Raw genomic sequence first — 26,194 nt, 5'->3', positions numbered from 1 at the left:
CATTCCGCCCGCTGATGGGGCTGTTAATGATCGCAGCCCCGTACCTGGCTCTGCCCGTGGCACTGCTGGCTGGGGGAGCCCCCCCTCCCCAGGTAATTATGTGGAACACGATCCTGGCCTTGGGCTCTGCCTGCTCAGTGTTTGCAATTAGATTTTACTACAAAAGTACATATTGCCATTAAAGGAGCATTACAATGCAGCAAATGTGATAAAGCGGAGACACGTTAGGGTACCTTCTGCTCCTGCTCTTTCAAGAATCATAATCACCGTTAATTTATGGTCTTCTGAGGAGGATCTAATTACTCCAATCAGCCCTTATTTCACTCAGGGCGTGCACGTGTGCTCTTCCCTGCCTCGAAATCGCTGCCTTGACAATGGGCACGCACAGAGCTGCATTTCCAGCGCCCCGCAGCCTCCCGCTGCCCGGCTGAACTTGGGCACTGCTGGGGTGGGAATGCCCCAGCCAGGGCCAAGCAAAGGCAGGGATTTTCCCTTTCCCAGGAAAGCCCTGGCTCGGGAATACACTGCAGCACTGTGGGTGATGGATCTATTACCAAAATGTCTTTGGTTTGTCACGACACCCCCTCGAAGGGCAGCGGCTCCTTCCCAAGCCATCCCTGCCATGTCAGGAATTGTGGAATTCCTGAGAGGAATTCCCCCCTTCCCTCTGAGTGTGAGGGTGTGGGACACCCACAAAGCCCGGCTTTAGGCACCAAGCTCTCCTTGCCGTTGCTCTTTCTCTTTTCCAGCCTCGGGGCAGAGGGAGCTGTGGCAGAGCGCTCAGGACAGAGCCCTGAGGTGCTCAGTGAACACTCCAGCCAGGAATATCCCCTATTTCCTGGGATGTGCTCTCCTGCAGGAGCCTCAGGGCCACAGCCCAGCTCCAGCTGGGGGTGCTGGGTCAGTCAATGTCTGTGCAGGGAGCAAAGCTCCACCAGGGAGAGCAGAACAGGCACGAGGCCGGAGATCAACAGCTCCAGAACCTGGGATTGCTGCAGCACTTCAACCACACACAGGGAAACCCTGAGCTCCTCTTTAGGGTTGAACCATCAGCAGCAGTGGCACCTTAAAAGCCTTTTAATTTGGCTGAGCTTTGACTGCTCACAGCCTCTCTTCCCGTTGGGGGGGCCAAATGAATGCTAAGGAAGGTAATAAAGGAAATCTTACTGGGAACTTCACCCTGAAGCTGTGCTTAAAATTTTTGTTCAGTTCTACAGAAATTAGAACTGAAACTCCATAGTCACCCAAAGGTTTCCAAAGGGTTTTTATACCCTTTTCAGCAGTGCTGTTAAATAAATAATAAAGCTAATGAATAACCTAATAAAGACCTAGGCCAGGATCCCTTTTGCAGTGAAGGTTATCAGCCTTCCAAAAGTTCCACTGATTACTTCGCTTCTAGATCTCAAAGAACACCTAATTTCTCCCCAGTTAAAACGCAGAGCTGCAGCACTCCACACAAAAGGGGCTTTTCTTGAGCAGCCTGTGCTAGGGGCATCTCCAGAGCTGTGGCTCCAGCCTGGAGGCTCCGAAGGCAGGCAGGTGAGGCTGCTCTGCAGCTCAGGCTTCACTCGGGACAGCTCTAATGTCAGACCCCCAAATTCCAGAGTGTTCTCAGGGATACAGTTGAGGACTTCAGCATCTGAACCCGCAGATAATGAAGTGATGGGTGAAGTGAAAGGGCATCAGTGAGAAATCCCAGTCATCAGAATCCTCCTCTAAACAGAAGCTGCAATCCACACAGTCCCTGTGTGAGCCCCAAACCATGGCAGGCTCAGTCACGCTCCCTGGGAGCCTCAAAGCCCGGCTTCCTCCACAGCCCAACAGGGTGAAACACCAACAAACGTTGCATTAAATCCCTCATAACTCCCAAACCCACACATGCAGAGTTGCTATAGCAACTGCCAGCCCAAGGCTTCCCAAGGGAGAAAATAAAAGTGTGCCCTACCTGGCTAATTGGTATTTGTGTTACAGGGAATTGAAGGGTAACTTAGTTCCACCAAAAACCAGAGCAGAGGCTGAAGTGCTCCCATGCTAATGTGACATTATTTAATCTGAACAAGCACCCGTTTTGCACGTGCCTTCAAATTATAGTATTTATGGAACACTCAACACAATAAGTAAAAGTGTTGCTGCCAAATATGCCTGACTTGCCCTTATTGATTTGAATAAAAGGGGCATTGGAAAAAAATAAAAATAGAGGAACAAGAAGGAAGGTGGAAGAGCTGATGGGATTAGGGACTGCAAATTTCATAACAAAACCTACAAAACTTCCCCCAAAACCGCAACAGTTTACAGCTGAAAGCTCCTGCAGAAATAAGCTGATGGAAGGTGACAACTCTTTTCCCTGTTTCAACTTTTCCCTGTTTCTCTTCATTGCAGGAAGAAGAGAGCTCCCAAGCAGGACAACCACACTGGCTGGACAAGCCAGCCCTCACTGAGAGGCACAATTAGAACTTCTCTAACCTGAAAAAAGCCCTGAGGATCATCCAAGAAAGGACTCCCACCGCCAGGATACACTTCAGGAGCACGCTGACAGATCTCACTGGCTTGTAAACACATCCAACAATGTATTATTTTAATCTTAACACAGCCACTGAATAAAAGCAATCAGAGCTCCGAGGCAGCAGAACCTCTATAAAACAAGTAAATATAATGATGACATCTCTCTCTCTGTGTCAGCCCAATGACATAATCTGAGAAAATGAGATTTCAGGGGAATATTCAGCCTCCCTGGGCACCCCGTGCCAGGGCCTCCCCATCCCCACAGGGTGGAACTCCTTCCACACATCCAGTCAAAATCTCCCCTCCTTCAGCTAAAAGCCACAGTGGCTTCCTGTCAAACACACATGAATGCAGGATCTCTCTGAGCAGAGACAGCACCGTCCCTGTCCCCAGGACTGTCCTGCTCCTCCAAGGTTACACAGCGCTTTGAGGACATCGACTTGATAGGACAACACAGCCCCCAGACCCACAGCTCCCAAAGATCCACAGATCCCAAGGACCCACAGATCCCAATGACCCACAGATCATTACTGACTCACAGATCCCAATGACCCACAGATCACAATGACCCACAGATCACAATGACCCACAGATCACAATGACCCACAGATCACAATGACCCACAGATCACAACTGACTCACAGATCCCAATGATTCACAAATCACAACTGACTCACAGATCATAGCCAACCCACAGATCACAATGATCCACAGATCACAATGATCCACAGATCATAACTGACTCACAGATCCCAATGACCCACAGATCAAACTGACTCACAGATCCCAATGACCCACAGATCCCAATGACCCACAGATCACAATGACCCACAGATCACAATGACCCACAGATCAAACTGACTCACAGATCCCAATGATTCACAAATCACAACTGACTCACAGATCATAGCCGACCCAGAGATCACAATGACCCACAGATCCCAATGAACCACAGATCAAACTGACCCACAGATCAGAATGATCCACAGATCCCAATGACCCACAGATCAAACTGACCCACAGATCCCAATGACCCAGAGATCACAGCTGACCCATAAATCACAATGACCCATAAATCACAACTGACCCACAAATCACAATGACCCACAAATCACAATGACCCACAGATCACAGATCTCCATTTCTGACAATGGACAAACAAACAGGTTGAGTGGACTCGAGCTGTAGAAAGGTCTGAAATCTGCTTTCATCACCTCCCATGTGCCTCGTGGTGCATCTCCATCCTGAGAAACTCGGATTTCTGGCCTCCCTCCACCTGCTGCAACAGCTCCTGCTTGAATTATTCACCATTTATGAATTACCTGCAGCACACTGCTAGGGGTTTTTGTTGTTGTTGGAGGTGTTATTCTCTACCCTGAACAAGGCAGGTGTTTTCAATATGCCTTCCACCGAACAACATTATGCTTGTATTTATCGATAAAATAAAATAAATCCATGCTCTGAAACCCACAGTGTTATATATAACCCCATTCCTCAGCTTAAAACATCGTGCTGCACGAGATTTTTCAGCAGGTGCAATTTCCATTTCAGCACAGACGTGCGTGGCCCAATATTTTCCAGGGGAGAGATCTGACAGGAAATCAGTAGCAAGCACCAAAACGCACAATCCCTGCACCCCCAGCCAAAAGCAGCGAGAGAAGAGGGAGAGAAGCAGCCAAGGTCCTGCAGCGCAGGGCAGGAGGGGAGAGCCACGGCCCTGCAGGGACACGGGGGGGTCACTCCGGGGGCTTTGCTGGACAATTCCAGCCCAAGGAATGGGGATGAGCCCCAGAAGCACAGAGCAGCCACTGCTGTCCCTGTCCCCAGCGTCCCCGGGCTGGGGCACAGCGCAGTGAGGAGCTGCTCCCCTGTCCTGTGCCCTCCTCTGTGCTCTGGGTGACACCACGGTCATCCTCATCCCTTCTGCTGTCCTGCACAGGAGCCCAGCGCTCCCAGAGCCGGGTTTAACTCAGCTCAGGAGCTCCAGCTCGTGCTGCTGCACTGTCCTGCGTGCTGGCTGCAGCCTCTGCATCCCTTTGTGCTTTAATGTCACCCGGTTCCATCCCTGCAGACAACTCCAAGCACTTCATCTCAGTGCCCTGCAGGCCCCAGTGCACGCAGGGAGCGCGAGAGCAGCTCAGCACCGCCGTGCCAGGGCCAGGTTACACAGACCCCACCGCACTGAGCCGCTGCTGCTCCTCCTCACCCACCCTCGGCAGGGAGAGCAGAGGCGCTGGAAGCGTTTGTGAGCCTTGGCAGGTCTCTTTCCAGCTGAAATGAATTCCCTCTGGGGTGCAGTGGCTCTGCAGAGCCCAGTGCAGAGGTGAGAGGATGTGTGGAAACCTCTCCATAACCTCTGTTCCTACCTGGCCATCGCGAGTGATCCCCTCTCCCGCCAGCAAACTCCTTCCTGGGTGATGCCCTCCTCCCCTGGGGGCCAAAGCTGAGCCAAAGGCAACTGCAAACCCCTACAACCTCCTGAGCTGAGGGAACAAGGCTCTGCGCAGCCCCTGAGCAGCAGGACGTGTCCCAGGGTGCCTGTGGTGTTCCTGCAGCTCCTCCTGCACAGGGACACCCGCCAGCTGGGACCTGGGATGTGCTCACCCTCTAAAGACACAACAATTCCACCCCCAGCACCGAGCCTGCCCCAGCTCTGTGCTCGAGAACAAACGTGGAATGAAAGCAGAGGTGAAGAAAGGACCGAGAAGCCAAAGCTGTTTCCTGCAGGAGGAAGGGCAGGTGCAGGATCCAGGGATGACAGCGTGCTGCCACATCCATGCAGGGCTGGGGCAGCACCTCCAGGCTGGGGTGGGCTGGAGGGGTGAAACAGGCTGACAGCAGATCAGGACAGCCCAGCTAGAGAGCCCATTGCTCTTGGAATACTGGACTTGGGGGGAATTGCCAATTCCCTCTGAAATGACAGCTTTTCTCCAGAGAGAAGTAAAAGTGAACCTGCACCCTGGAGCATCAGCTGGAGCCCCTGGGCCCAGGGAGCTCAGGAGAGGCACTTTACACCGGTGCTGTAAATGTGTCCTGGGGCTGTTCTGTGAGCAGAGCACCCACCAGACTCCACCCAGCCCTCAGGCTCAGGCCCAGAGGCACAGGAGCCCACCTGAGGATTTTCTGACCGTTCTCTTGCTTACATCTTGTACTCAAAATGATTTAGTTAGGAGATGCCTCTTTGTGGATAATATGACAGCTAATTCTCACTTATCCCGCTGCAAAGAAACAATTGAAATAGATGCAACAATAAAACTAATGGCTAATGTGATTGCTATTGATCATTTGCCAGTTTATCAAACGAACGGCCCACGAGCTAAGCGGGGAAGGAAAACAGCGCCATGGATTGCCCGCGGGCCGGGAAGGAGCTGCCTGGAGAGCCCAGCCGGGAATCCACGGACAGCTGACCACCAGCACGTCGTTACACCCACAGCGGATCCTGAGACACCTGTGCGCTCTCACCTACCTTTTCGGCTGACTGGGCAGTGCCGAAAAATATTGGAATGAAGGCAAGCCATACTATACAGGTAGTGTACATAGTGAATCCAATGGGTTTGGCTTCATTAAAATTCTCCGGGACCCCCCGAGTCTTGATGGCATACACAGTGCACGTCACCATGAGCAGAATGCTATAACCCAAGGAACAAATGATCTGTAGATCCGTGATGTCACATTTGAGCACTCCTCTGGCCTGATCGGGGTTCATAGTTTTCTGCTCATCGTAATCTACGATGATGTTAGGCGGGTCAACCGCGAACCAAACGAAGACGCCCAGCAGCTGGACCGATATCAGGCTGGAGGTGATGGCCAGCTGCGAGGTGGGGCTGATCAGCCTGGGCGCCGTCACCGACTTCTTGCCCTGCTCGAAGATGCGGTAGATGCGGTTGGTCTTGGTCAGCAGGGCCGCGTAGCTGATGCACATGCCCAGCCCCAGGAAGATCCTGCGGAAGGAGCACACGGCCACGTCGGGCTTGGCGATCATCAGGAAGGTGATGATGTAGCACAGGAAGATGCCCGTCAGCAGCACGTAGCTGAGCTCGCGGCCCGAGGCGCGCACGATCGGCGTGTCGTTGTAGCGGATGAAGGTGGCCATGACGAAGATGGTGGCGACGATCCCCAGCATGGCCAGGAAGACGGGGATGACGGCCCAGGGCGAGTGCCACTCCAGCTTGATGATGGGGATGGAGCGGCAGCCGGTGCGGTTCTCGTTGGGCCGCTCGTTGTAGGAGCACAGCAGGCAGGTGACCTCGTCGGCCTGGTACTGGTAGCCGTCGCAGAGCTCGCAGTGCCAGCAGCACGGCATCCCCTTCACCATCTTCTTCCTCTCGCCCGGCCGGCACGGCTGGCTGCACACCGAGGGCGGCACGGAACGCACCCCGCCTCCCCACTGCATCTCCTCGATCTGGGGGACAACACAAACAGCCTCGGGTTAGGATGGGGTCAGGGCTGGCTGCACGCTGAGGGGGGCACAGAGCACACACTCCTGTCCCACTGCACCTCCTCTATCTGGGGGACAACACAAACAGGCTCGGGTTAGGATGGGGTTAGGGCTGGCTGCACGCTGAGGGGGCACAGAGCACACACCCCTGTCCCACTGCACCTCCTCTGTCTGGGGGACAACACAAACAGGCTCGGGGTTAGGATGGGGTTAGGATGGGGTTAGGGCTGGCTGCACACCAGGGGGGCACAGAGCACACACCCCTGTCCCACTGCACCTCCTCTATCTGGGGGACAACACAAACAGCCTCGGGGTTAGGATGAGGTTAGGGCTGGCTGCACATCCAGGGGGGCACAGAATGCACCCCTCCTCCCCACTGCACCTCCCCTTTCTGATGGACAGGGACACAAACAGGCTCGGGGTCAGGGTTGGCAGCCACTGACATGAGCTGGTAAGGAAGGGACAGGACCCAGGGGAGCCTCAGCACACAAAACCCAACTGGACAAACTTCCCACGTGGCAGACTCCTGGAGCACAGCCTGGTGCCTCTCTGGGGCTCTGGTCCCTAGCTGTGTTCACTGCCTCCATTTCTCATTTCTGTTTGTCGTTAAGTCTGATGGAATGACACACAGCCCCAGATAAACCACGAGAGTGAAAACCTGTTTTTTCACGAGAATTAGTAAGAACATTGCAAACCTTGAGGGAAGGCAGTGCTTTGATTTGCAAGGCTGCTTTCCAGAAACCTTGGGGCTTCTTACAGAGACATAATAGAGATCCTGGGATTGCTACTGACCAGGGGAAGATTTGAAATGAGGTGGAAATGTGTTTTCTGTAGGGCATGGGATCAGTGGGAATGGGGGAAGGTCTGCTATACAAGCCAGGTGAGAAATATGAAGGACAAAGAAAATGGTCATCACTGAAAAATGCAGTAATTAGATAGTATTTCATTTCTAAGTCACATTCAGCTTTCGAAATACCACATGTGCTTCTGGGAATGCAAATGATAATTGATTATATTAAATACACAGAAAGTCTCACTTACTTTGCAGTCTGGAGAATCCTGAACTCCAAGGTATGTGACAAAGGCTGCCAGTACTGTGGGAAATTAGACTCAGAAATCATTTCAAACTACGCCTGACCACAGCCACTCACCAGCTTCCAAGAACAAGGAAGGTTTAGCATTGGAGCCCCAGTGAAACAGTCCAGGCTGGGAGCCTGGGAAGGCCCTGGCATTCCCAGCACCACTTACCAGCACTGCTCTGTGTGTCCGTGCGTCTTTTCCAAACAGAAAACCTGATCCCCTGGGACAGACGTGAATAAGTGTTACTAAAAACAAAATTCCAGCTATTTCTCTTTAGGTCACTTAAATGCTGACAAGCTTCGTGATTTTCCCTGCACCTCAAAATTCTCAGATGAATTCCTTGAATCAGCTGCCCTAATTACTCATATAGATGGGAAGACTTGGATGGGCAAGGCTTAAATTGAAGAATTAAGTTTCACTTTTCTAATTTAAATCAAAACAGATCCTGTATCATCTTCATGCTGTATTTGTGAAAACGCCAAACCCTGAAGTCACACTCTGCTCACACACTGGAGTACCAAGAGTCTTTCTGTGAATGCTGCAAAAATAATCCCTCAGTAAGAGATATTCTACACGTCTGCCACTGCCTGGGAAACTTAATTAACCTTCAGTATTCTGGGGAAGAGAAAAGATCCATGAACTCCTTTCCCCATCTCTGCTGAGCTGAAGGTGTGCAGCTTGCAGGAGGCAAAGGAGTGCTGATGATAAAGGGATACACAAAGACTCATTAAACTGCACTGACAAATGGTGCTTTGGTCTCGCTGGCAGTGCAAGGAGCCAGGAAATCCATCTCCATCTCCACGCCCAGCTCAGCCCTGCTCTGACCCAGGGCTGACTGCCAGGGCTGGGGCAACGAGAGGGGCCGAGTGACCTGAGTGTCCCCTGAGTCCCTCCCTGCACAGGGGCAATGCCAGCAGAGAGCTGGGCACTGAGGGCAGCCAGGGCTGGCACTGCTGACCTGGAAAACATGGGAAAATGGCAGGGCAGTTCCTGGAAAACATGGGGAAATGGCAGGGCAGTTCCTCAGGAAAGCAGCTGAATCTGTGACAGTGCTGACCTGGAAAACATGGGGAAATGGCATGGCAGTTCCTGGAAAACATGGGGAAATGGCATGGCAATTCCTCAGGAAAGCAACCATGGGGAAATGGCAGGGCAGTTCCTCAGGAAACCATGGGGAAAGGGCAGGGCAGTTCCTCAGGAAAGCAAACATGGGGAAATGGCAGGGCAGTTCCTCAGAAAACCATGGGGAAATGGCACGGCAGTTCCTCAGGAAACCACGGGGAAATGGCAGGGCAGTTCCTCAGGAAAGCAGCTGACTGTGTGACACTGCTGCTTCTTTCACCTGCTCAGTCCCTGCTTTGTGCCCATTTCCCAGGGCAGTGAGACAGGGCAGCTGTGACTTACCTGAGCTTGTACACCTGAGAGCGAGGGCTCCAGCCAGCCCAGAGCTGCCTTTGCCATCCTGATCGCTGCCCACTGCCACCCCGATCCCTTTTTGCTGCAGGCACCAATACAAAGCGCGATCAACCCGACCACAAGGATTTTGACCCAGTCTGCAGCAGATTTCTGCTGTTTCTGGAGAAAATTCAGGATGCAAAGTGCCTGTGAGGGAATGCGGGGCACCAACGCCTGCAGCAGGGGGTGAGAACCTGAGTCAAACTACAGACACTTTCCCCACTCAGAAAAGCACATTTCTGAAAGAAAACGTGTCCCACGTCCACACACCTTTTAGATACCTCCAAGGATCAGCTGAAAATGCCTGGCACAGTCTGCAAAGCAGGCAGCAAGAAACTCCAAACACTGTGAGAAACTTCTCTTGCCATTAACAGAAAAACTGGGGGGGGGGGTTATGCAGAACCTTCCATTTCAGCCCAGGGATAAGGGAATTTATTCTCCCCAGACCAACAGCAGTGCCTGAGGCAGCCAGACATTGCAGCCAAAGCCAGCCAGCAATGCCACAGCTGGAACTCCACCCCTGGCCAAGTCAGTGCCCGGGGGCACAAGGAGCCCCCCTGCCCTGCAGTCCTGGCAGATTTGGGAAGGATGCTCTCCCTGCTCCCACACATCCCCAGGTCCTGGATGCCTCCAGCAGGAGGGGTTGGATGGATCCACTCACGATGTACATTCTCCTTACGTTCACCACAGAACAAACAGTAACAAGAAATGCTTAGTCTGTCTCATAAGGCCTAATGTAATTGTTCATTTTAATGAATAAAGTAACTCAATATCTGTGTATAATTCAAACATTGCTGCTTTGCTTCCCTCCGCCACAAACATTTCCATAATAAGCCATTTGTTCTGAACTTAATTGTTTCGTGCAATGTTTGATTAAAATAAAAATCGGTACAAAAATAATTACATTAGCGGTAATTAACCTACTCAGGGAAGAAAATAGCCACGTTCCCCGACACCGCTTCCATGAAGACGGTGCCATTAATTTCACGGACACGCAGATCCCAGGGGCGAGGACTGGGCTCAGATTTATTGCCACCTCCAGACTGCAGCTCCTAACTCAGCACTTCAAACGTTTGTGTGTACTCCGCGTTGCAGACAGCAATATTTGCATGACTTAGCTCTTCAGGCTCAGCTATTAACGTCTTGTAATTAGCTTTTAAATCCAGGGATTTACCATGATAACGGTTTTAAGCTAAGAATATGTCAATAACGCATCCTCGGCAGAGTCTTCTGCAAAATATCAACTGAAATCCCTCCAAGAGATAACCGTGATGATAAGGCAGAGAGGCTGCAGAGCTGCTCCCTGCCTGGCCCACACATGGAATTGCTCACACTGGAACTCCTTTTCATCTCCCTGGCTGCAGGGATTGCCGGGGAAGCCTTGTGGCAGCACTGAGGTGGTGGAGGCAAAAACCCCTCCAGCTCTGCCCGTGCCAAACCAATCCCTGCGCTGAGCAGAGCAGCTGTAACACCTCTGCAGGATAACATGGACCTCCCAGAGACTCCGGACCCTCCCAGGACACAGGAGGATTGTTCCTGATGCAGCAGCACCTGAGCTCCGGGAAACGGCCGTGTCCCTGCCCCTGCTGTGGGAACTGACACTGATCCATGGGAGTCCCATCCCATCCCATCCCATTCCCATCCCATCCCATCCCATGGATCCCATCCCATCCCATCCCAGGCACCCCAGAAGGAGGCAGAGCTCTCTCCTATCCCTCAATTTCCTCTCTGTTTTCTTGTTTGAGACCCAAGTCAAACCCAGCTCCCAACCCACAGGAGGGCAGGGCAGGGATGGGCAGGGATGGGCAGGGATGGGATGGGCAGGGCAGAGCCCCCAGCCCTTCCTTCCCCAGCTCCTTCCCTTCTCCAGGTTCTCCTTGCAGGAGAGGGCCCCTCAGCAGTTCCTGTCACATCCTAATTAACACACTCAGTTAATTATGGCTGCAAATTCCAACTAATGCCGCCACTTTGCTCCCTGTCTGGTGCTCCCACAAGAAGCAATCCTTAACCCTCGTTTCTTTCCCTTTCATTCCTGCTCTTCCTTTGGCTTTTGTTTCATGTCTGTCACCTTTTGTCAGCAGCCCTGGGAGCTGCCCTGGGCACTCACAGCACCATCTTTAATGAGATCCAAGGGCCATTTGTTCTACATTAAAGCAAGGACGTTTCCAGCACACCACTGACGTAGAGGAAAATGCTTAATCCACAGTTTTTGCAGAAATGCTTATTATCACACATTTCTGTTGACACACAATAAAATGGAAAATTAATTATTTTAATGCTGTTATATCTGCCTGCAGCTTTGTGTTGTCTTCTCACTAATGGAGGGGGGTGGACCACGCATCTCCAGCGTTCGTCCTGCAGCCCCTGCATATTCTTTTAATTCAAAAAGGCTCCAAATGTGCATTTAGAACACACAGTTCTGGTCTCTTTAAATAGATAGGTTAGGGCAAAACTATCTTCTGAAAGCAGAGCTAACACAAGGCAATTTTTTATCCTAAAGTGGCTTAGAATGAGGGAAAATCTGAATTATCACAGAACCCCAAACTGGTTTGGACGCCAGAGCCCACCCAGTGCCACCCCTGCCATGGTGGGACACCATCCCCCATCCCAGGCTGCTGCAGTCCCAGCCTCCAGCCTGGCCTGGGACATTCCAGGGATCCAGGGCAGCCACAGCTGCTCTGGGCAGCATTTTGGAGATTGTTTTTGGTGCAGGATGCCAGGAAAGCCCCAAGCCAAGGAGCACAGCCCATAACCCAGCTCAGAGGGCAGAGCAGCTCAGCAGCTGAAATCAAACACTCGCTCCTCACACGCTCACAGTGCCCCACAGCTGGGAAGTTCAAGTCCTGGAGAACGAGCCTGGATGACACTGGCACATCTGGAAGCAAATCCAGGAATTCTGGTTTTTCTCCTGAAAACTCCTTTTCAGAGCTGTTTTCCACAGCCCAGCCACGAGCCCACCTTACCTAATGTTTGTGGAAAGGATCAGCCCTTTATCTTTGCTCACCTCTCCTCTCATGAGCCAATAACTTCTTGTTTTTCCTGTTCTTTGGGATTGTGGAAAAGCTCTGCCCCTGCCAAACCCCAGACACAACTCCCAGTCTGGAAAGGGCAGGGATGAGAGGGATCCAAGCACGTGTGTTAGCCTGGAGATCATCTCTCTTCGAGCGCCTGCCAGCTCAGAAATGCTGGCATTCGTTTATCCTCCCGATCCCCCAGCTGAGCCGAAGACCAGCATCTTCCAGTCCATTAATTCGGGGCTGGTTTTCCCTTCCTGAAGCCTCAGCATCAATGGGACAGAGATCTCCTCATCACATCTCGTGTGCAAGGCAGAACAACACGGGGCAGGCAAGGAAGATGAAAGAAATACAGAATTCTGAGGGAAATGCAGCACTCAGCTCATTCAGGCCTGAATTAGATTGCTGCAGTGATATTAATAATACTAACAATATTAAATTATCCTGCTCAGGGTATGCTCAGCCAATTGGGCCCTGAAAGAACTGCAGATGTGGACAGAAAATCGAGAGTGGCTGTGGCAGGACACGCTCCCAGGGCTGCAGCTGCCTCCAGGGCAGGGAATCCTCTCCCCACAGACAGGGTGAGCACTGCCTCCAGGGCAACCCCTCTGCAAGGACACCCTCAGGAGGGGAGATGGGGCTCACCCAGGCTGGGCTGGGAGAAAAGCTTCTCCCTCCCCTTCCAGCTGCATTTTTGGGAGGAAAAGGGCAAAGCCTGGTCTTGCAAAGGGAGGCTGCAGTCTGCAGAAGCCTTCCCCAGCCAGTCCAAGCACAGGCACTGCTGAAGCAGATTAAGATCCCGATTGCAGTTAGCTCTGGGAAGCAGCTGCTCAGTGCCACTGCTCACAGCCAGCCCCAGATCCCTTTAATCCCAGTTAAAGGTGGGATTAAGCACTCAACAAGGATGCTTCACAGGAATCACTTCGGCAGCGCTTTCATAAAACGTACGCTTTCAGTTTAGTGGAAGGAAAGCCAAATAAAACAGGAAAACAAAGCAAATAAAGGCTTCCTCTCAAGTTGTTCCAGAGCAGACTAAAGACCCTTTGCAGCTGTTTATTCCGGGCCATTATTGTCCATCATGTGAACAATTAGCTGGAGACACATTAAATTCCACATTACACATCTGATATTACAGTCCTGCTGCCAGCCACGGCGATTTCCTTCAGAAATCAGTACCCAGGGACACCTAAATAGTGATTATTTCTGACCCACTCAATGCATGTGGCCTGTCAGGAACCTTTATGCTTCGCTCAGACGCCGGGAGCTCCGAGGGCTGCTCGCACGGGTCTGATGTGAGCAGAGCTTTCAGTCACCCTTGCTGGGATTTGGGATTTCTTTCTGCTCCCTGAAGCAAACAGGCACAATATGACACATCTGTCATCCTTTCTACTCTACCACCCTTGGCACCGGCAGCGGCCTGGGACCAAAATTTCATTTTGCAGAACACAGCTGGGTGGTGTTTGGGCTCTGCAGAAGCAGCTCTAAGCCAGGAGTTCCCATCGCTGTTTGAACAGTTCATTAAAGGAGCTCACTCGCAAATTCGATCAACAAAACCAGTGACAGAGCAGCGCCTTTTGGCTGCTCTTGATTGCCTCAGGACTCTTGGCAGGGCTGGAAGGTGCCAGCCCTGATCTGCACTGAAACCCGGGGCAGGAGAAGCCCCAGAGCTGCAGTCCTGCCCCAGGTCTGGCAGGGAGTGGAGGCAGGCAGCACCCGGGGACTGGGACAGCCAGCAAACAGCAGACAAACACGGACAGGGGAGGAAGGAGACCCCAAAGGGAGACCCCAAAGAGAAACCCCAAAGGCAGGCTCAGCACAGGTCTGCAGACCCCTCCTCTGACACCATCACTCCCATCTAGCCAGGGAAGGGTCTCTGCTCCAGAGGTGTAAATCCAGTGACTATTTAGTGATGGTTCTTGGATTCTCCCTGCCCTGCAGAGCCCTGCCCGTGCCCACAGCACTGCCCACACGTCCCACCGACCTCCCGTGGGGTCACACAGGGAATATTCTCCACCCAGCCTCCCCGGCCAGGGCGAGGATGAGACACAAACATAAACCCAGGCTCTGCTGGCACCTCCACGCCCCGGAGATGACCCAGGGGAGCAGCCTCCACCGGTGACAGAGGTGCCACAGGGTGCCCGAGGCCGGGCTGGAACGAGGGGCAAGGGGATGGAAATCCTGGGCAGAACCAGCTGAAGAACCCCGAGGGCGTGAGTGGGAGCCCCAGCTCCCTGCGGGGTTAACTGGAGCCGTTTCAATGGCCAGTGCCCCGTGAGCACCCCGCGCTCCCCTGGGCGCTGTGGCAGCAGGACAGCTCTGGTGCACAGCCCCAGTGCTCTGCTCTCCGGAGCTGCGTGAGCTCTCCAAACACAACAAAGCACAGCTGCCACTGAAGAGCCTCTTCCCGCTTTCAGATATTAAATAAAGAATATTGCGCCCTCAATAACACACAAACTGACATTGTTACTCCTGCCAACAGCAACCAAACATGTTCATTAGCCATAAAATATCCCTGCAAAGCATTTGCTCTTGAATATATTTGCTGACAAAACCACATTAGCCTCGCAGAAAGGCTTTGCAGGGGGACGTGTAGGCGCAGAACCAGCACCTCTTTGGGAGAGGGGGTGATTTATTTTTTAACTCCCATTTCTTACATAACTCATTCTCAGAGTGTCTCTTCCCGCAGGCTCGTGGCCATGGAAGGGAACAATACAAGACAAAGCAAAAATCTCAAGTCAGGTCTTCCGCTACATCTTTTTTTTTTTTTGCCGTTATAGCTTTTACAAGCTCCTCACGCTCCAGTTTGCTCCTGTCTTTAAGCACACGTGCAATCCATCCGTCTCAGCCTCTCTCAGCATTTACATCCCCACAGACGCCTCTCCAGTGACATTCCCAGAGCTGCAGCAGAATCCCGGCCGTGTCCTGCCCTGCCAGAGCTGAGGGAGCCGCGTGCCCCCAGTGCCAGGTGCTGTCACTGCCGGGCCACCAACAGAGGAAATGGCATTTACATCCTCGGTGCTGACCCGAGCTGCTCCGCAGGGTGAGGGGCAACACTGAACTATCGCCTTCTGCTATTATCCGTTCTATAGAAGGACAAGTACTTCTCAAAGATACGCAGCTTTGAGTGCTATACACAGCCACAGCCCTTGGAGCAGCACTTCCATGTATTTTAAACTGGCTGCAGGAGCTGTGCTCAGTGTCAAGATGCATGTCTTGGGCATCAATTGTATTGCTTCTACAAGTAAACTCTTGCTGTTCTCGGGCAATGCAAGATTCTAAATTTCCACTGTGGCACAGCACAAAGCTGCAAGGAAAGCGTGGCCTGGCTGAGTGAGAGCTGAAGCTCCTGGGTGAGCACAGCTCCTGTGTGTGCACTCTCCTGTGTGTGCACAGCTCCGGTGTGTGCACTCTCCTATGTGTGCACAGCTCCTGTGTGAGCACAGCTCCTGTGTGTGCACTCTCCTGTGTGTGCACTCTCCTGTGTGAGCACAGCTCCTGTCTCTGCACAGCTCCTGTGTGTGCACAGCTCCTGTGTGTGCACAGCTCCTGTCTCTGCACAGCTCCTGTGTGAACACTCTCCTGTGCATGCACAGCTCCTGTCTCTGCACAGCTCCTGTGTGAGCACAGCTCCTGTGTGAGCACAGCTCCTGTGTGCACAGCTCCTGTGTGAGCACAGCTCCTGTGTGTGCACAGCTCCTGTCCCTGCACAGCTCCTGTGTGAGCACAGCTCCTGTGTGTGCACAGCTCCTGTCCCTGCACAGCTCCTGTCCCTGCACAGCTCCTGTCCCTGCACAGCTCCTGTCCCTGCACAGCTCCTGTGTGTGCACAGCTCCTGTGTGAACACTCCCCTGTGCATGCACAGCTCCTGTCTCTGCACAGCTCCTGTGTGTGCACTCTCCTGTGCATGCACAGCTCCTGTCTCTGCACAGCTCCTGTCCTTGGCACAGCTCCCATCAGGTACACCCTGAGCCCGTGCCCTGTCTGATAAATCCACCTCCAGCAGCCGAAGGCTCCAAGCCCACCCGCAGCCCCGGAGCCCCCGGCCCCACTCCACGGCTCTCCCCAGGCTAGCTGCACTCACAGCCTGTGCAGGATGTGTGTGATTTCAGCCCCTGCCTGCTCCATCCCCTGCAGCAGGCAGAAGCAGCATATGGCCCCGCAGCGGGCCAGTGGTTTGAAAAATTCCCTTCCGCTCGGCTGCGAGTTAATTCTGCAGGTTGAGATAATGAAAGGTGCTTGTGCCGGTCACGGCTGGCACGGGCGATGAGAGATGGCAGAATTTAATGAGGGAACAAAACAAACAGCATCCATTAGCACAGCACACGGCAGGGCAGAGCACGGGGGCAGAGCACGGCGCTGGCAGGAGTTCCAGCAACCCAGGGACGGAGGCAGCTCTCAGCTCCTCCCCGGGCCGCGGGGCGATGGGGAAGGAGGCTGAGCTCAGAGCGGCCCAGCCGTGGCCAGGAGCTGTGCAAACAGGCTGCAGGTCCTTCTGCAGCACTAGTGCTAGGAAATGATTCCCACAAGTGACACCCCACCCCTGGGAGCGGGACTGTCACCTCACAGCAGTGTGACACCTGCAGGGACAGGGCCAGGGCAGCAGAAGGTGCAGAGTGTGTCCCCGACAGGGCCAAAGCCAGAAACTCCATCCACCCTGAACACACTCTGCTCCAAAGGAAAAACCCGGAACCCAGCAACAAACCCAAGAAAACAACGAACAGAAATCAATTCGAACACGCCATTTTAGAAAAATACCATCTGTTGGCAGAATATTCCCGAGCAACAAACATCTCTGAAGAGGTGCTTGGATCCGATTGCAATCCGAATATTTTATCAAAAAAAGGCAGGTACAGCCAGGTCTCTTGCCAGCAGGTTAGACAGTTAATTACTCTCTTCACCCGCTCACTGTCCATAACAGTTATTTCCAGATTCCCTAACAGAGATGTTCATGGCACGTAAATTGATTGGTCTGAGCCCAGAGAGGTTCAGCAGGCGTTGAGGTGAGCAGGTTCTGCACAAATTGCACAGAGGATTACAGAGTTACTCCGTGTCCCTCTGTCTGTGGGGAAGGAAGGATTGCAGGGTGGAAGTTCCATCCTGTCTGTCCCTGCCCCTGTCCCTGCTGCTGTGCTGCCACCAAAGGCTCCCCGTGCTCGGGGGCAGCACTGACCCCAGCTCAGCCCAATCCCCAGCCCCAGGGATGTTACATCTCCCAGCAAGGCTCTGTGTCACCCTCTGCTCCCCACGGCAAAGAGCAGCTCCCAGCCCCTGGCCCAGGGAATCATTCAGGAGCCCACGCCACGTCCCTGGGGCCAGCTAACGTGAAAATTCTGGTTCAGCTCTCCAGACTGACGCAGCCTGTGCGCACCACACCCCAAAGAGTACCAGGAATGGGAAGATGACCTTTGCTGGAGGCACCCACACCAGACTGAGCAGCCCTGCCAGAGGAATCCAGCACCGAAACGTTTCTGCTCCTTCCTGGAATGAGGACCATGATAAAGAAGAAAATCTTTACTCACCTGGCTGGCGTCCTGCAGTTATTTCCCTCCTGCCTCTGGGATCTGCAGTGTCCTTACCCCCAGGCTGTGTGAACAGCTTTTCCACTGCCAGGAGATTCAGACACACGGAACTGACCCGGACTGCCCAGAGTGACAAAGCTCTCGGAAACAAAGCAGCACCGCCAAACCGAAACCAGCACTGGCACCAAACACCCTCTGCCTCCCCCTCCCGGGTTGTGTTTAAGAAATAACAACTGGGGAAACATCCCCTGAGGAGTTACTGCCACAGTAATTACTGCAGACAAATCGCATCCCCCGGCAGTTTTCCCTGGGATGTATTTAATTGTATTACTTTTGGTTGTTTCCGGGAATCCTTGACTTCTCTAAACTCCACAATTGTCTTTGTTATTGTAAGAAATAATCCGATAATACGAAAGGGAGTACCTCATGTATGTATTTGTGTGAGAAACTAGGACACCTGAGGGATCAGAAGGGAAGTCAGTGAGAGGATCTCAGCTACTGATACGACCCTGCGGCCATGAGGCTACGAGGGTGAGGAAAGAGATCTTTTTATGGAAACATTTAACACAACAACAGGAATACAAATCAGGCTCCATTAATCTAGCTTTAAATTTTAATGAATCAGGATGCGTAGTTTACATAAAGAAGGATTTGCTTAATAAAATATTAATATTTTTTGCTAAAAGAACTGTAAATTGCGAGTTAATATAGGTTTCCTTATATAGAACATCAAAGGTTGAAGAGCACCGAAAGAGCAAATCCAATACAGAAAATAAAAATGAGCCAGAACTCGAGGAGAGTAAAATATTGTTCGTGATCAGCCTCCAAGAGTGGAGCCTTGGTGACCCACACCATTGGTCACCCCTGGGTCACACTTGTGTCACCCCAGGCTGGCAGGGTGAGGCCAACACTGAGGTCTCCAGCTTTCCCACCCTTTTTTTTTCTGGGAAACATCAAAGTGCATTTGAGCACCTGCTCCTAGCGCCTGTTTTCCTTCAGGCATCATCCCAGAAAGGCCACCTCATCCACACGGATTAAAAACTCCACTGGAAAAGTGACTCACCCCGAAAACACTGCGCTCCAGCTTTCCAGAACCAAGAAAAACTGAAAAGCCTCTGCAAATGAAACCCAGTGGTTTCAAACCACAACAAATCACAGCTTAATTCCCAAGCTGGCAGCCAGGGACCGCAGACACGCACAAGTAATGAAATTTGCATGATGACCTGATGTCTCTGTTAGCCTGGGGAGCTGTGGCTCTCTGGGTACAGGGGGAAGGCTGCAGGACAGGGGAGAAGGAGGTGATGTGCAATGACCCCACTGCGAGGGAGCAGCAAAGGTCCCTGTGCAGTTTTTAGGAGGTGATGTGCAATGACCCCACTGTGAGGGAGCAGCAAAGGTCCCTGTGCAGTTTTTAGGAGGTGATGTGCAATGACCCCACTGTGAGGGAGCAGCAAAGGTCCCTGAGGAGTTTTTAGGAGGTGATGTGCAATGACCCCACTGTGAGGGAGCAGCAAAGGTCCCTGTGCATTTTTGGAGCGCTGGGTGCCCACAGCCAAGCCAAAGGAGCAGGAGGGACTCACGTTGAGCTGGAGGTCATCTGTCCACTGGCCCACCAGGCGGTAGCCGGGCGTGCTGGTGTTGCTGCTGTGGAACTGGAAGATGTCGTAGCGCCCCGGGGCGTCCCCGTTCTTGTTGAACATCACTGGGGTGCCAGCACTGCCTGGGGGAAGGAAACCAGACAAAATCCAACCAGCCAGCGCCAAATCTGCACCAAAGCTTTTACCTGCTCAGGGGTGGGAGCTTCCAGGCTGGAAACACGAGGCCGTGCATCCCCCAGGCACCCAAAGAGGACACGTGAGGACACTGCCATCGCCCAGCCCTCCCCCACAGACCCAGCGCCTCTCCTGACCCTGCTGCCTGAGAGAGAACAAGCACAGCGAGCCCTTGCCCACCGCCAGGAATATCAGCAGGCTTTTCTTCCTGCCCTGCAGCTCCCTGTCCTCCGGGAGATCTCCTGTGAATGGAGCCTCCAAATGCTGCTTCCCCCCTGCAGAAGATGCTCCATCTGCTCCTGAGAGATGCTGCTGTCAGAAGTCAGCCCGGGTCTAGTGAGTCTGGACGAGCATCCAGAAATAGATTCCTCCTCCACAGCATGTTCCATCCTCGTCATCACCGGGGCGGGAGAGAACCGAGGCAACAGCATCCCTGTGCACTCCCTGATCAGGGAACAGCATCCCTGTGCACTCCCTGATCAGGGAACAGCATCCCTGTGCACTCCCTGATGCAGGAACAGCATCCCTGTGCACTCCCTGATCCAGGAACAGCATCCCTGTGCACTCCCTGATCCGGGAACAGCATCCCTGTGCACTCCCTGATGCAGGAACAGCATCCCTGTGCACTCCCTGATCCAGGAACAGCATCCCTGTGCACTCCCTGATCAGGGAACAGCATCCCTGTGCACTCCCTGATCCAGGAACAGCATCCCTGTGCACTCCCTGATGCAGGAACAGCATCCCTGTGCACTCCCTGATCCAGGAACAGCATCCCTGTGCACTCCCTGATCCGGAAACAGCATCCCTGTGCACTCCCTGATCTGGGAACAGCATCCCTGTGCACTCCTGATCCTGGCAGGGCCAGAGCAGTGCCCAAATTCCCCTCATTCCTCACGTGCTGAAGTGACACACACGGGTCAGGGCAGGACTCGAGGAGCCCCAGCCCCGGCTGCGAGCTGCCCCGAGCTCAGGGGAGCCACACCTGCAGTTCAGTCACCACGGGATGGGAGCGGCGATCCTTCCCAAGGTGCCTCATTTCCTCCCAGCTCCAGGAGCGACCTTCCAGGGTGACATCCATTTGCAGACGTATTAAAATGGCTTTGGGTAGGGTAGAGCAATATTGTGTCAAGATTGAAGATTATGACAATCCTCCAGCATATCTATATTCAAAGCTTCCTCCTCCTGTGTAAATTCTTTTCCCTAAAGCGATGAAAAATCTCTCCTGTTGTAGAGCTGAACTTTAAGATTATCGTTTTCTTCATGATTCCCATTCTTCATTGAATTCCAGGGAGTGAAAAAAGATTTGAAGGAGTGAATTAGCATAGTCTCCATTCTAGCCCTGGTAAATTGTTTCCTGTCTCTCCTACAATCCTCTGAGATCAGATACAAATTCAGTTCAAAGGCTGCTACAGAAGATCTCCCACTGAAATCTCTCCTTGCCGGTTCCTTGTGAGCACCAGGCAGATATTTAATTGTCATTACAGATTCATGTAGCCAGAATACATTTGAGTGGAGACACTTAGAGAGAATCAGGAGCGATGGCTGTAATTCCTCGGCTCCTCTGGAAAGGCAGCAAAGTGCTAAATGGGATCTGGCTAATCACCACTCTTCGGGCTGCTTCGGGGGAGTTAGGCTCAGCTTCGTCAGAGCTGACAAGAAAGGGACACCTGAGACGGCAGGAGCTCAGACGAGGCTCCCAAAATGCCACAGACACACCTGAGGATTGCCCAGGGCACAGAGGAAGGCGCAGGGCTGAGGGAGGATGGACATCACTGTCACTGCCACCCCAAAGTCACTGCTGGGACATCCCCTGGGGACACAGCCAGGGACACAACGACAGCCCCTCCATGGGACAGCACCCCAAATCCCCCAGCAGAGCTCCAGCAGAGCCCAGCACCGTGGGATGGTGACTGCAGACCCCAAAGCACAGCCCTGGGGAGGAGCAGAGGCTGCTGCCAGGTCTGTCCCCGTGTCCCCGTGCCGAGGTGACACAGAGAGCTGCGTTCCAGCGGGAGGAGCAGCGGCTGTGGGATGGGAAGCGCTGCTGGCCTCGGGGTACGGGGCAGGCACAGCGTCCCCTCTCGTGGCCCTGAGGGGCAGGAGCTGGGCTCCAGCCAAGGCTCTGCTCAGCAGGGCCAGCCCTCCTTAACCTCTGCGTGAGGCTCTGGAGCCCTTTCTGTGCCACCTGTCTGCAGGCTCTGTCAGTCCTGCTCCACATCACTGCAGCTCCGGCTCCTTTCATCAAATAATGGAATTAATAAGAAGTGATGTTTGAAAACCTCGTCGCAGAGAGGAAACAGGAGCTTCAGAAATAACCCTTGATCTTCCAATCATTAAAACATGTCCTTATTTCACTGGCTTTGGGTCACTCAGGGTTTATTTTCTTTCTGTTAAGATTTCCCAGACTGTGCTGAGCACCGTAAGCAGCTCAGAACCTGTGTCAGTCCCCAGGCTGCAGCTCCTTGCTCCTGCAGAGCCGTGACAATTGAATTCAGTTCCCAATAAAGGAGCTGCCTTCTCCCCACACAGACACAGGGCTCTCGACTCCTGCAGGAAGCCCTCAAACCCAGCCACAATCTGACCGAATGTGCAGGGTTTCAGTCTCTTAATCACTGCAAGGTGAGAAATGAATTATGAAAAAGGAGGACAGGAGTGACACAGGTGTCACCAGCCAAGGTGTTTGGCAGTCAGGGCACATCCACGGCAGTTGGGGCACCCAAGGGGCCCCTGTGAACAGCATCTTCAGCTTTCCACTGGCAAAAACACAACTGCACATCAAAACTTCCACAATTTCACTGGGTGAGCTCTTGAGGTTGAAAGTTTTCCATATTTTGGGCCTCTTGTTCTCCAGGCAACGATGATCACAAAATGCACATCGAGCTCTGCACTCAGATCCAGCCTCTCTTCATCACAGCCTCGCTCCAGCCCTGGCTGCATCGATGGCAGCACCTCTGCAAGGAGGGCATGGCCCCAAAGCAGGGACAGCAGGATGGTCCCAGCTGCCCAGGGCTGAGGAGAGCTGGTCCAAACCAAGAGGATACCAAGCTCTGGCTGTACAGAACTCCCCCTGCCCCACCCTCGGACCCAGGACACATCTCCTGGCACACGGGGAACAGGGATCCACACACAGCAAAGCCCTTCCCAGCCCCAGCTCTGTGACAGGGGTCAGGAGGGGACCGAGGGGGGTCAGTGGGGGACAGGGGCTGTCAGCAGGTGACATGGGGGGTCTGTAGATGACAAGGGGGTCAGTAGGTAACAGAGGGGGGTCAGTGGGTGACAGGGGCTGTCAGCAGGTGATCAGGGGGGTCTGTAGATGACAAGGGGGTCAGTAGGTAACAGAGGGGGGTCAGTGGGTGACAGGGGCTGTCAGCGGGTGACCAGGGGGGTCAGAGGGTGACAAGGGGGGTCAGTGGGTGACAGATGGGGGTGAGTGGGTGACAGGGGCTGCCAGCGGGTGACCAGGGGGGTCAGAGGGTGACAGATGGGGGTCAGAGGGTGACAGGGGCTGTCAGTGGGTGACCAGGGGGGTCAGAGGGTGACCAGGGGGGTCAGTGGGTGACAGATGGGGGTCAGAGGGTGACAAGGGGGGGTCAGTGGGTGACAGATGGGGGTCAGAGGGCGACAGGTCTGTCAGCAGGTGACAGATGGGGGTCGGCAGGTGACAGTGGGGTCTGTCTCACCGTTGAAGTTGACGCTGCGGATGTACTTGAGCAGCCTCTTGCCCCCGGCGTGCTCCATCTCGGGGCACAGCCCGGCGCTGTCGGCACACAGGTCGCGGTTCATGTGGTGCAGGGCGTGGGCCATGGCGTACACGGCATCGATCACGAACTGCACCTTCCCCTCCTGCTCGTAGTGAGAGTCCTTCCCGATGCGCTCCTGCCCTGCGGGGACACACGGGGACACTCAGCGACAGCGGGGACAGCGCGCTCCTGGCACCAAACACCCGCGGAGAGAACCGTGCCCTGCCATAAAACATCCTCAGCTGGAACCTTCTCGCTTAAATTTAACACAGCCAAACCTCTGTCGCCGCTGCCAGAACCAGCGACACTTCCTGCGAGCTGCTCCCACAGCCCGGGGGAACAACTCCTGCCCTGCTCACCACCGGGACCCCGGGGGCACAGGGAGCACCCCGGAGCCGGAGCCAGAATCAGAACCAACCCCAGAACCAACCCTGGAGCCAGAGCCAGAATCAGAACCAACCCCAGAACCAACCCCAGAGCCAGAGCCAGGACCAGCCCCGGAGCCAGAGCCAGAATCAGAACCAGAACCAACCCCAGAGCCAGAATCAGAACCAGAACCAACCCCAGAGCTAGAGCCAGAATCAGAACCAGAACCAGAGCCCAGCGCTCCCAAGCTGCTTTGGAGCAGGAGAACATCTAAAGCAAGGCACAGCTGGAGTTTAAATAAAACCTGGTTCTGTTCTGCTGATCCCAGGCTCTGACTGAACGTCAAAGGCAGATCAAAGGAAAAGAATCACTCCAGAGGAGCCACCGAAGGGGCTGCAGAGGCTTCGGACCGCGCGGGCAATTAACGGGCAATTAACAGCACCTCGGGAAGCCGCCGTCACTTTCACCCTGCTGCCAGCCTGCGGGCAAATGTCCCGCAGAACGCCATGACCGCAGGGAGAACTCGGGGCACCCCAAAGCGAACCCCAAGAGCCGCGGGAGTCACTGCCGTGGGGAGCCTGAGCCCTGCGGAGCTGCTCACGGGAGGGGCTCTGCGCCTGGGAACCTGCACCTGGAAAATCACAGCTCGGGAATTCAACACGGGCAGGCGGGAGAGCCCACGAGCAGCGAGGGAAGAGGAGAATCCGAACATTAGAACCCGTGGGATGTGCCTTAACCCCTCTCTGGGGCTCGGCTGTGGACAGGGGTGTGACCCGGGCAGCCTGGCCACGGTGGCCTTGTGCTGTTCTGTCACCCGGACAGGGCAGGGGGCTCTGCAACCAAACCAAGCAGGGTTTTCAGAGCCCGGAACGAGGCACTGCAGCCGAGAACCAGGAATCTCTCATTTATTTCTTGTCCCCAAAGCTGTCTCTAACTCCCTGGCAGTGCCCAAGGGCAGGTTGGACATTGGGGACAGCCTGGGACAGTGGGAGGTGTCTCTGCCATGGCAGGGGTGGCACTGGGTGGGATTTGAGTTCCCATCCAACCCAAATCATTCCATGATTCCACAGTGTTGAGGCACCCTCTACCCAAACCCCTCAGAGCCTTAAACCTCAGCTCTTCTGAAATCCTGCAAACAACTGAGCAGTAAAAGCGAGTTTCCAGCTGGTGAAGTTCCAGGCAGGATCCTTTTCATTATTCCCTCCCTCTCACTGATTACAGACCTTATCAGCGTTTCAAGCCCTGACAAGGAAAACGCTTTTAAGTGGTTTCAGCTCTGTAACCCAATGAGCAGTGCAGCAGGAGTGGGTGCCAGGGGAGGGGATCTGGGCTGGAATGCTGCACACAAACAACACTGAGAGGCCACGGTTCCAGAAGCACGGCTGGGCACACGCACAGCAGGAGCAAAACCTTCAGCACTAAGAGATCTGTGAGAGGAACCCAAGCAAACGCACCTGGAAAAACCCGAGAGCAATGGAACAGCGTCCAGGCATGAAAATAATAAAGGTTTTTAAATCTTGATAGAATTTCCAAGAACAAGGATGCTTCCCTGTGCTGGAACAGCCACTTAGCTGGGTACTAAACATCAAGAACCGTGCACAGCAAATCCAGGTGTGGAGACAAAAGTAACTGCTCACTTCAAACATCTCTGGATTTATACAGCTGGGAGAGTGCTGTCCTTCACCGAAACACAGGCTGAGTCACCTCCCAAAGAGATTCTATTGCAGTTAGAAGTGTAACCCAAATGTGAAGCAGCAAAGAAGCTGCAGAGCAAACGTTACGATTTCCATGGGCCAAATATTCCTCAGGCTTCAAAACACCCAGCAAATATCCAAATTGGTCTGGACAGTGTTCCCTCCAGTTTGTGTCACCCTCCTGCTGCTGCAGTGAGCCCAAAGCCCATTTTCAGGCAGGAATACACCCAAAGTGATGGGCACGATTTTAACTCCAGCTTCAACATTATTGTGGGGAATATTTCCCCCCCCGAGGTTGAGCTGAAGAGGTCAGGCAGAACGTTTTACCACAGGCTCCAGGAACAGCTCCTGTATAATGGGAGCACAGAAATTCAATTATTAATTACTCTGCAAGAGAAGGAAGCTCCCAAAAGGCATCAAGCTCCTCCAGATGAAAGCAGCAGGAGCAGTGCTGTGGGTGCCTCTGGGGAAGGGGCAGGAGGGAAGCACTGACCTGTCAGGACAAACTGGGGAACCCACGGAAGGGAGGCTGGAGATGCAACCTAAAACTTGGGTGCAGCAAGAAACCACGAGTCCCTCTGTGCTGTCAGACCAAAACCACGGGAAGTAAAAAC

At 53.5% G+C, this 26,194-nt stretch overlaps 1 protein-coding gene across 5 annotated transcripts in view; it reads right to left on the bottom strand.

The window, feature by feature from the left end:
• GRM7 (glutamate metabotropic receptor 7) overlaps positions 1-26,194 on the bottom strand; it is a 183,271-nt gene that overhangs the window by 38,858 nt on the left and 118,219 nt on the right. For all 5 annotated transcript variants that reach the window (XM_040076398.2, XM_040076397.2, XM_058422244.1 and 2 more), the window contains exons 6-8: positions 23,461-23,661; positions 19,589-19,728; positions 5,969-6,904 (exon numbers count right to left, since the gene is read on the bottom strand). In XM_040076398.2, the coding sequence (XP_039932332.1) occupies positions 5,969-6,904; positions 19,589-19,728; positions 23,461-23,661 (1,277 nt within the window). The remainder of the gene's footprint in view (positions 1-5,968; positions 6,905-19,588; positions 19,729-23,460; positions 23,662-26,194) is intronic.

This window comes from Hirundo rustica, chromosome 12 (assembly GCF_015227805.2).
Source record: "Hirundo rustica isolate bHirRus1 chromosome 12, bHirRus1.pri.v3, whole genome shotgun sequence".
NCBI classification, from domain to species: domain Eukaryota; kingdom Metazoa; phylum Chordata; class Aves; order Passeriformes; family Hirundinidae; genus Hirundo; species Hirundo rustica.
The sequence above is the reverse complement of the archived record's forward strand: the minus strand, read 5'-3'. Positions and strand labels throughout refer to the sequence as shown.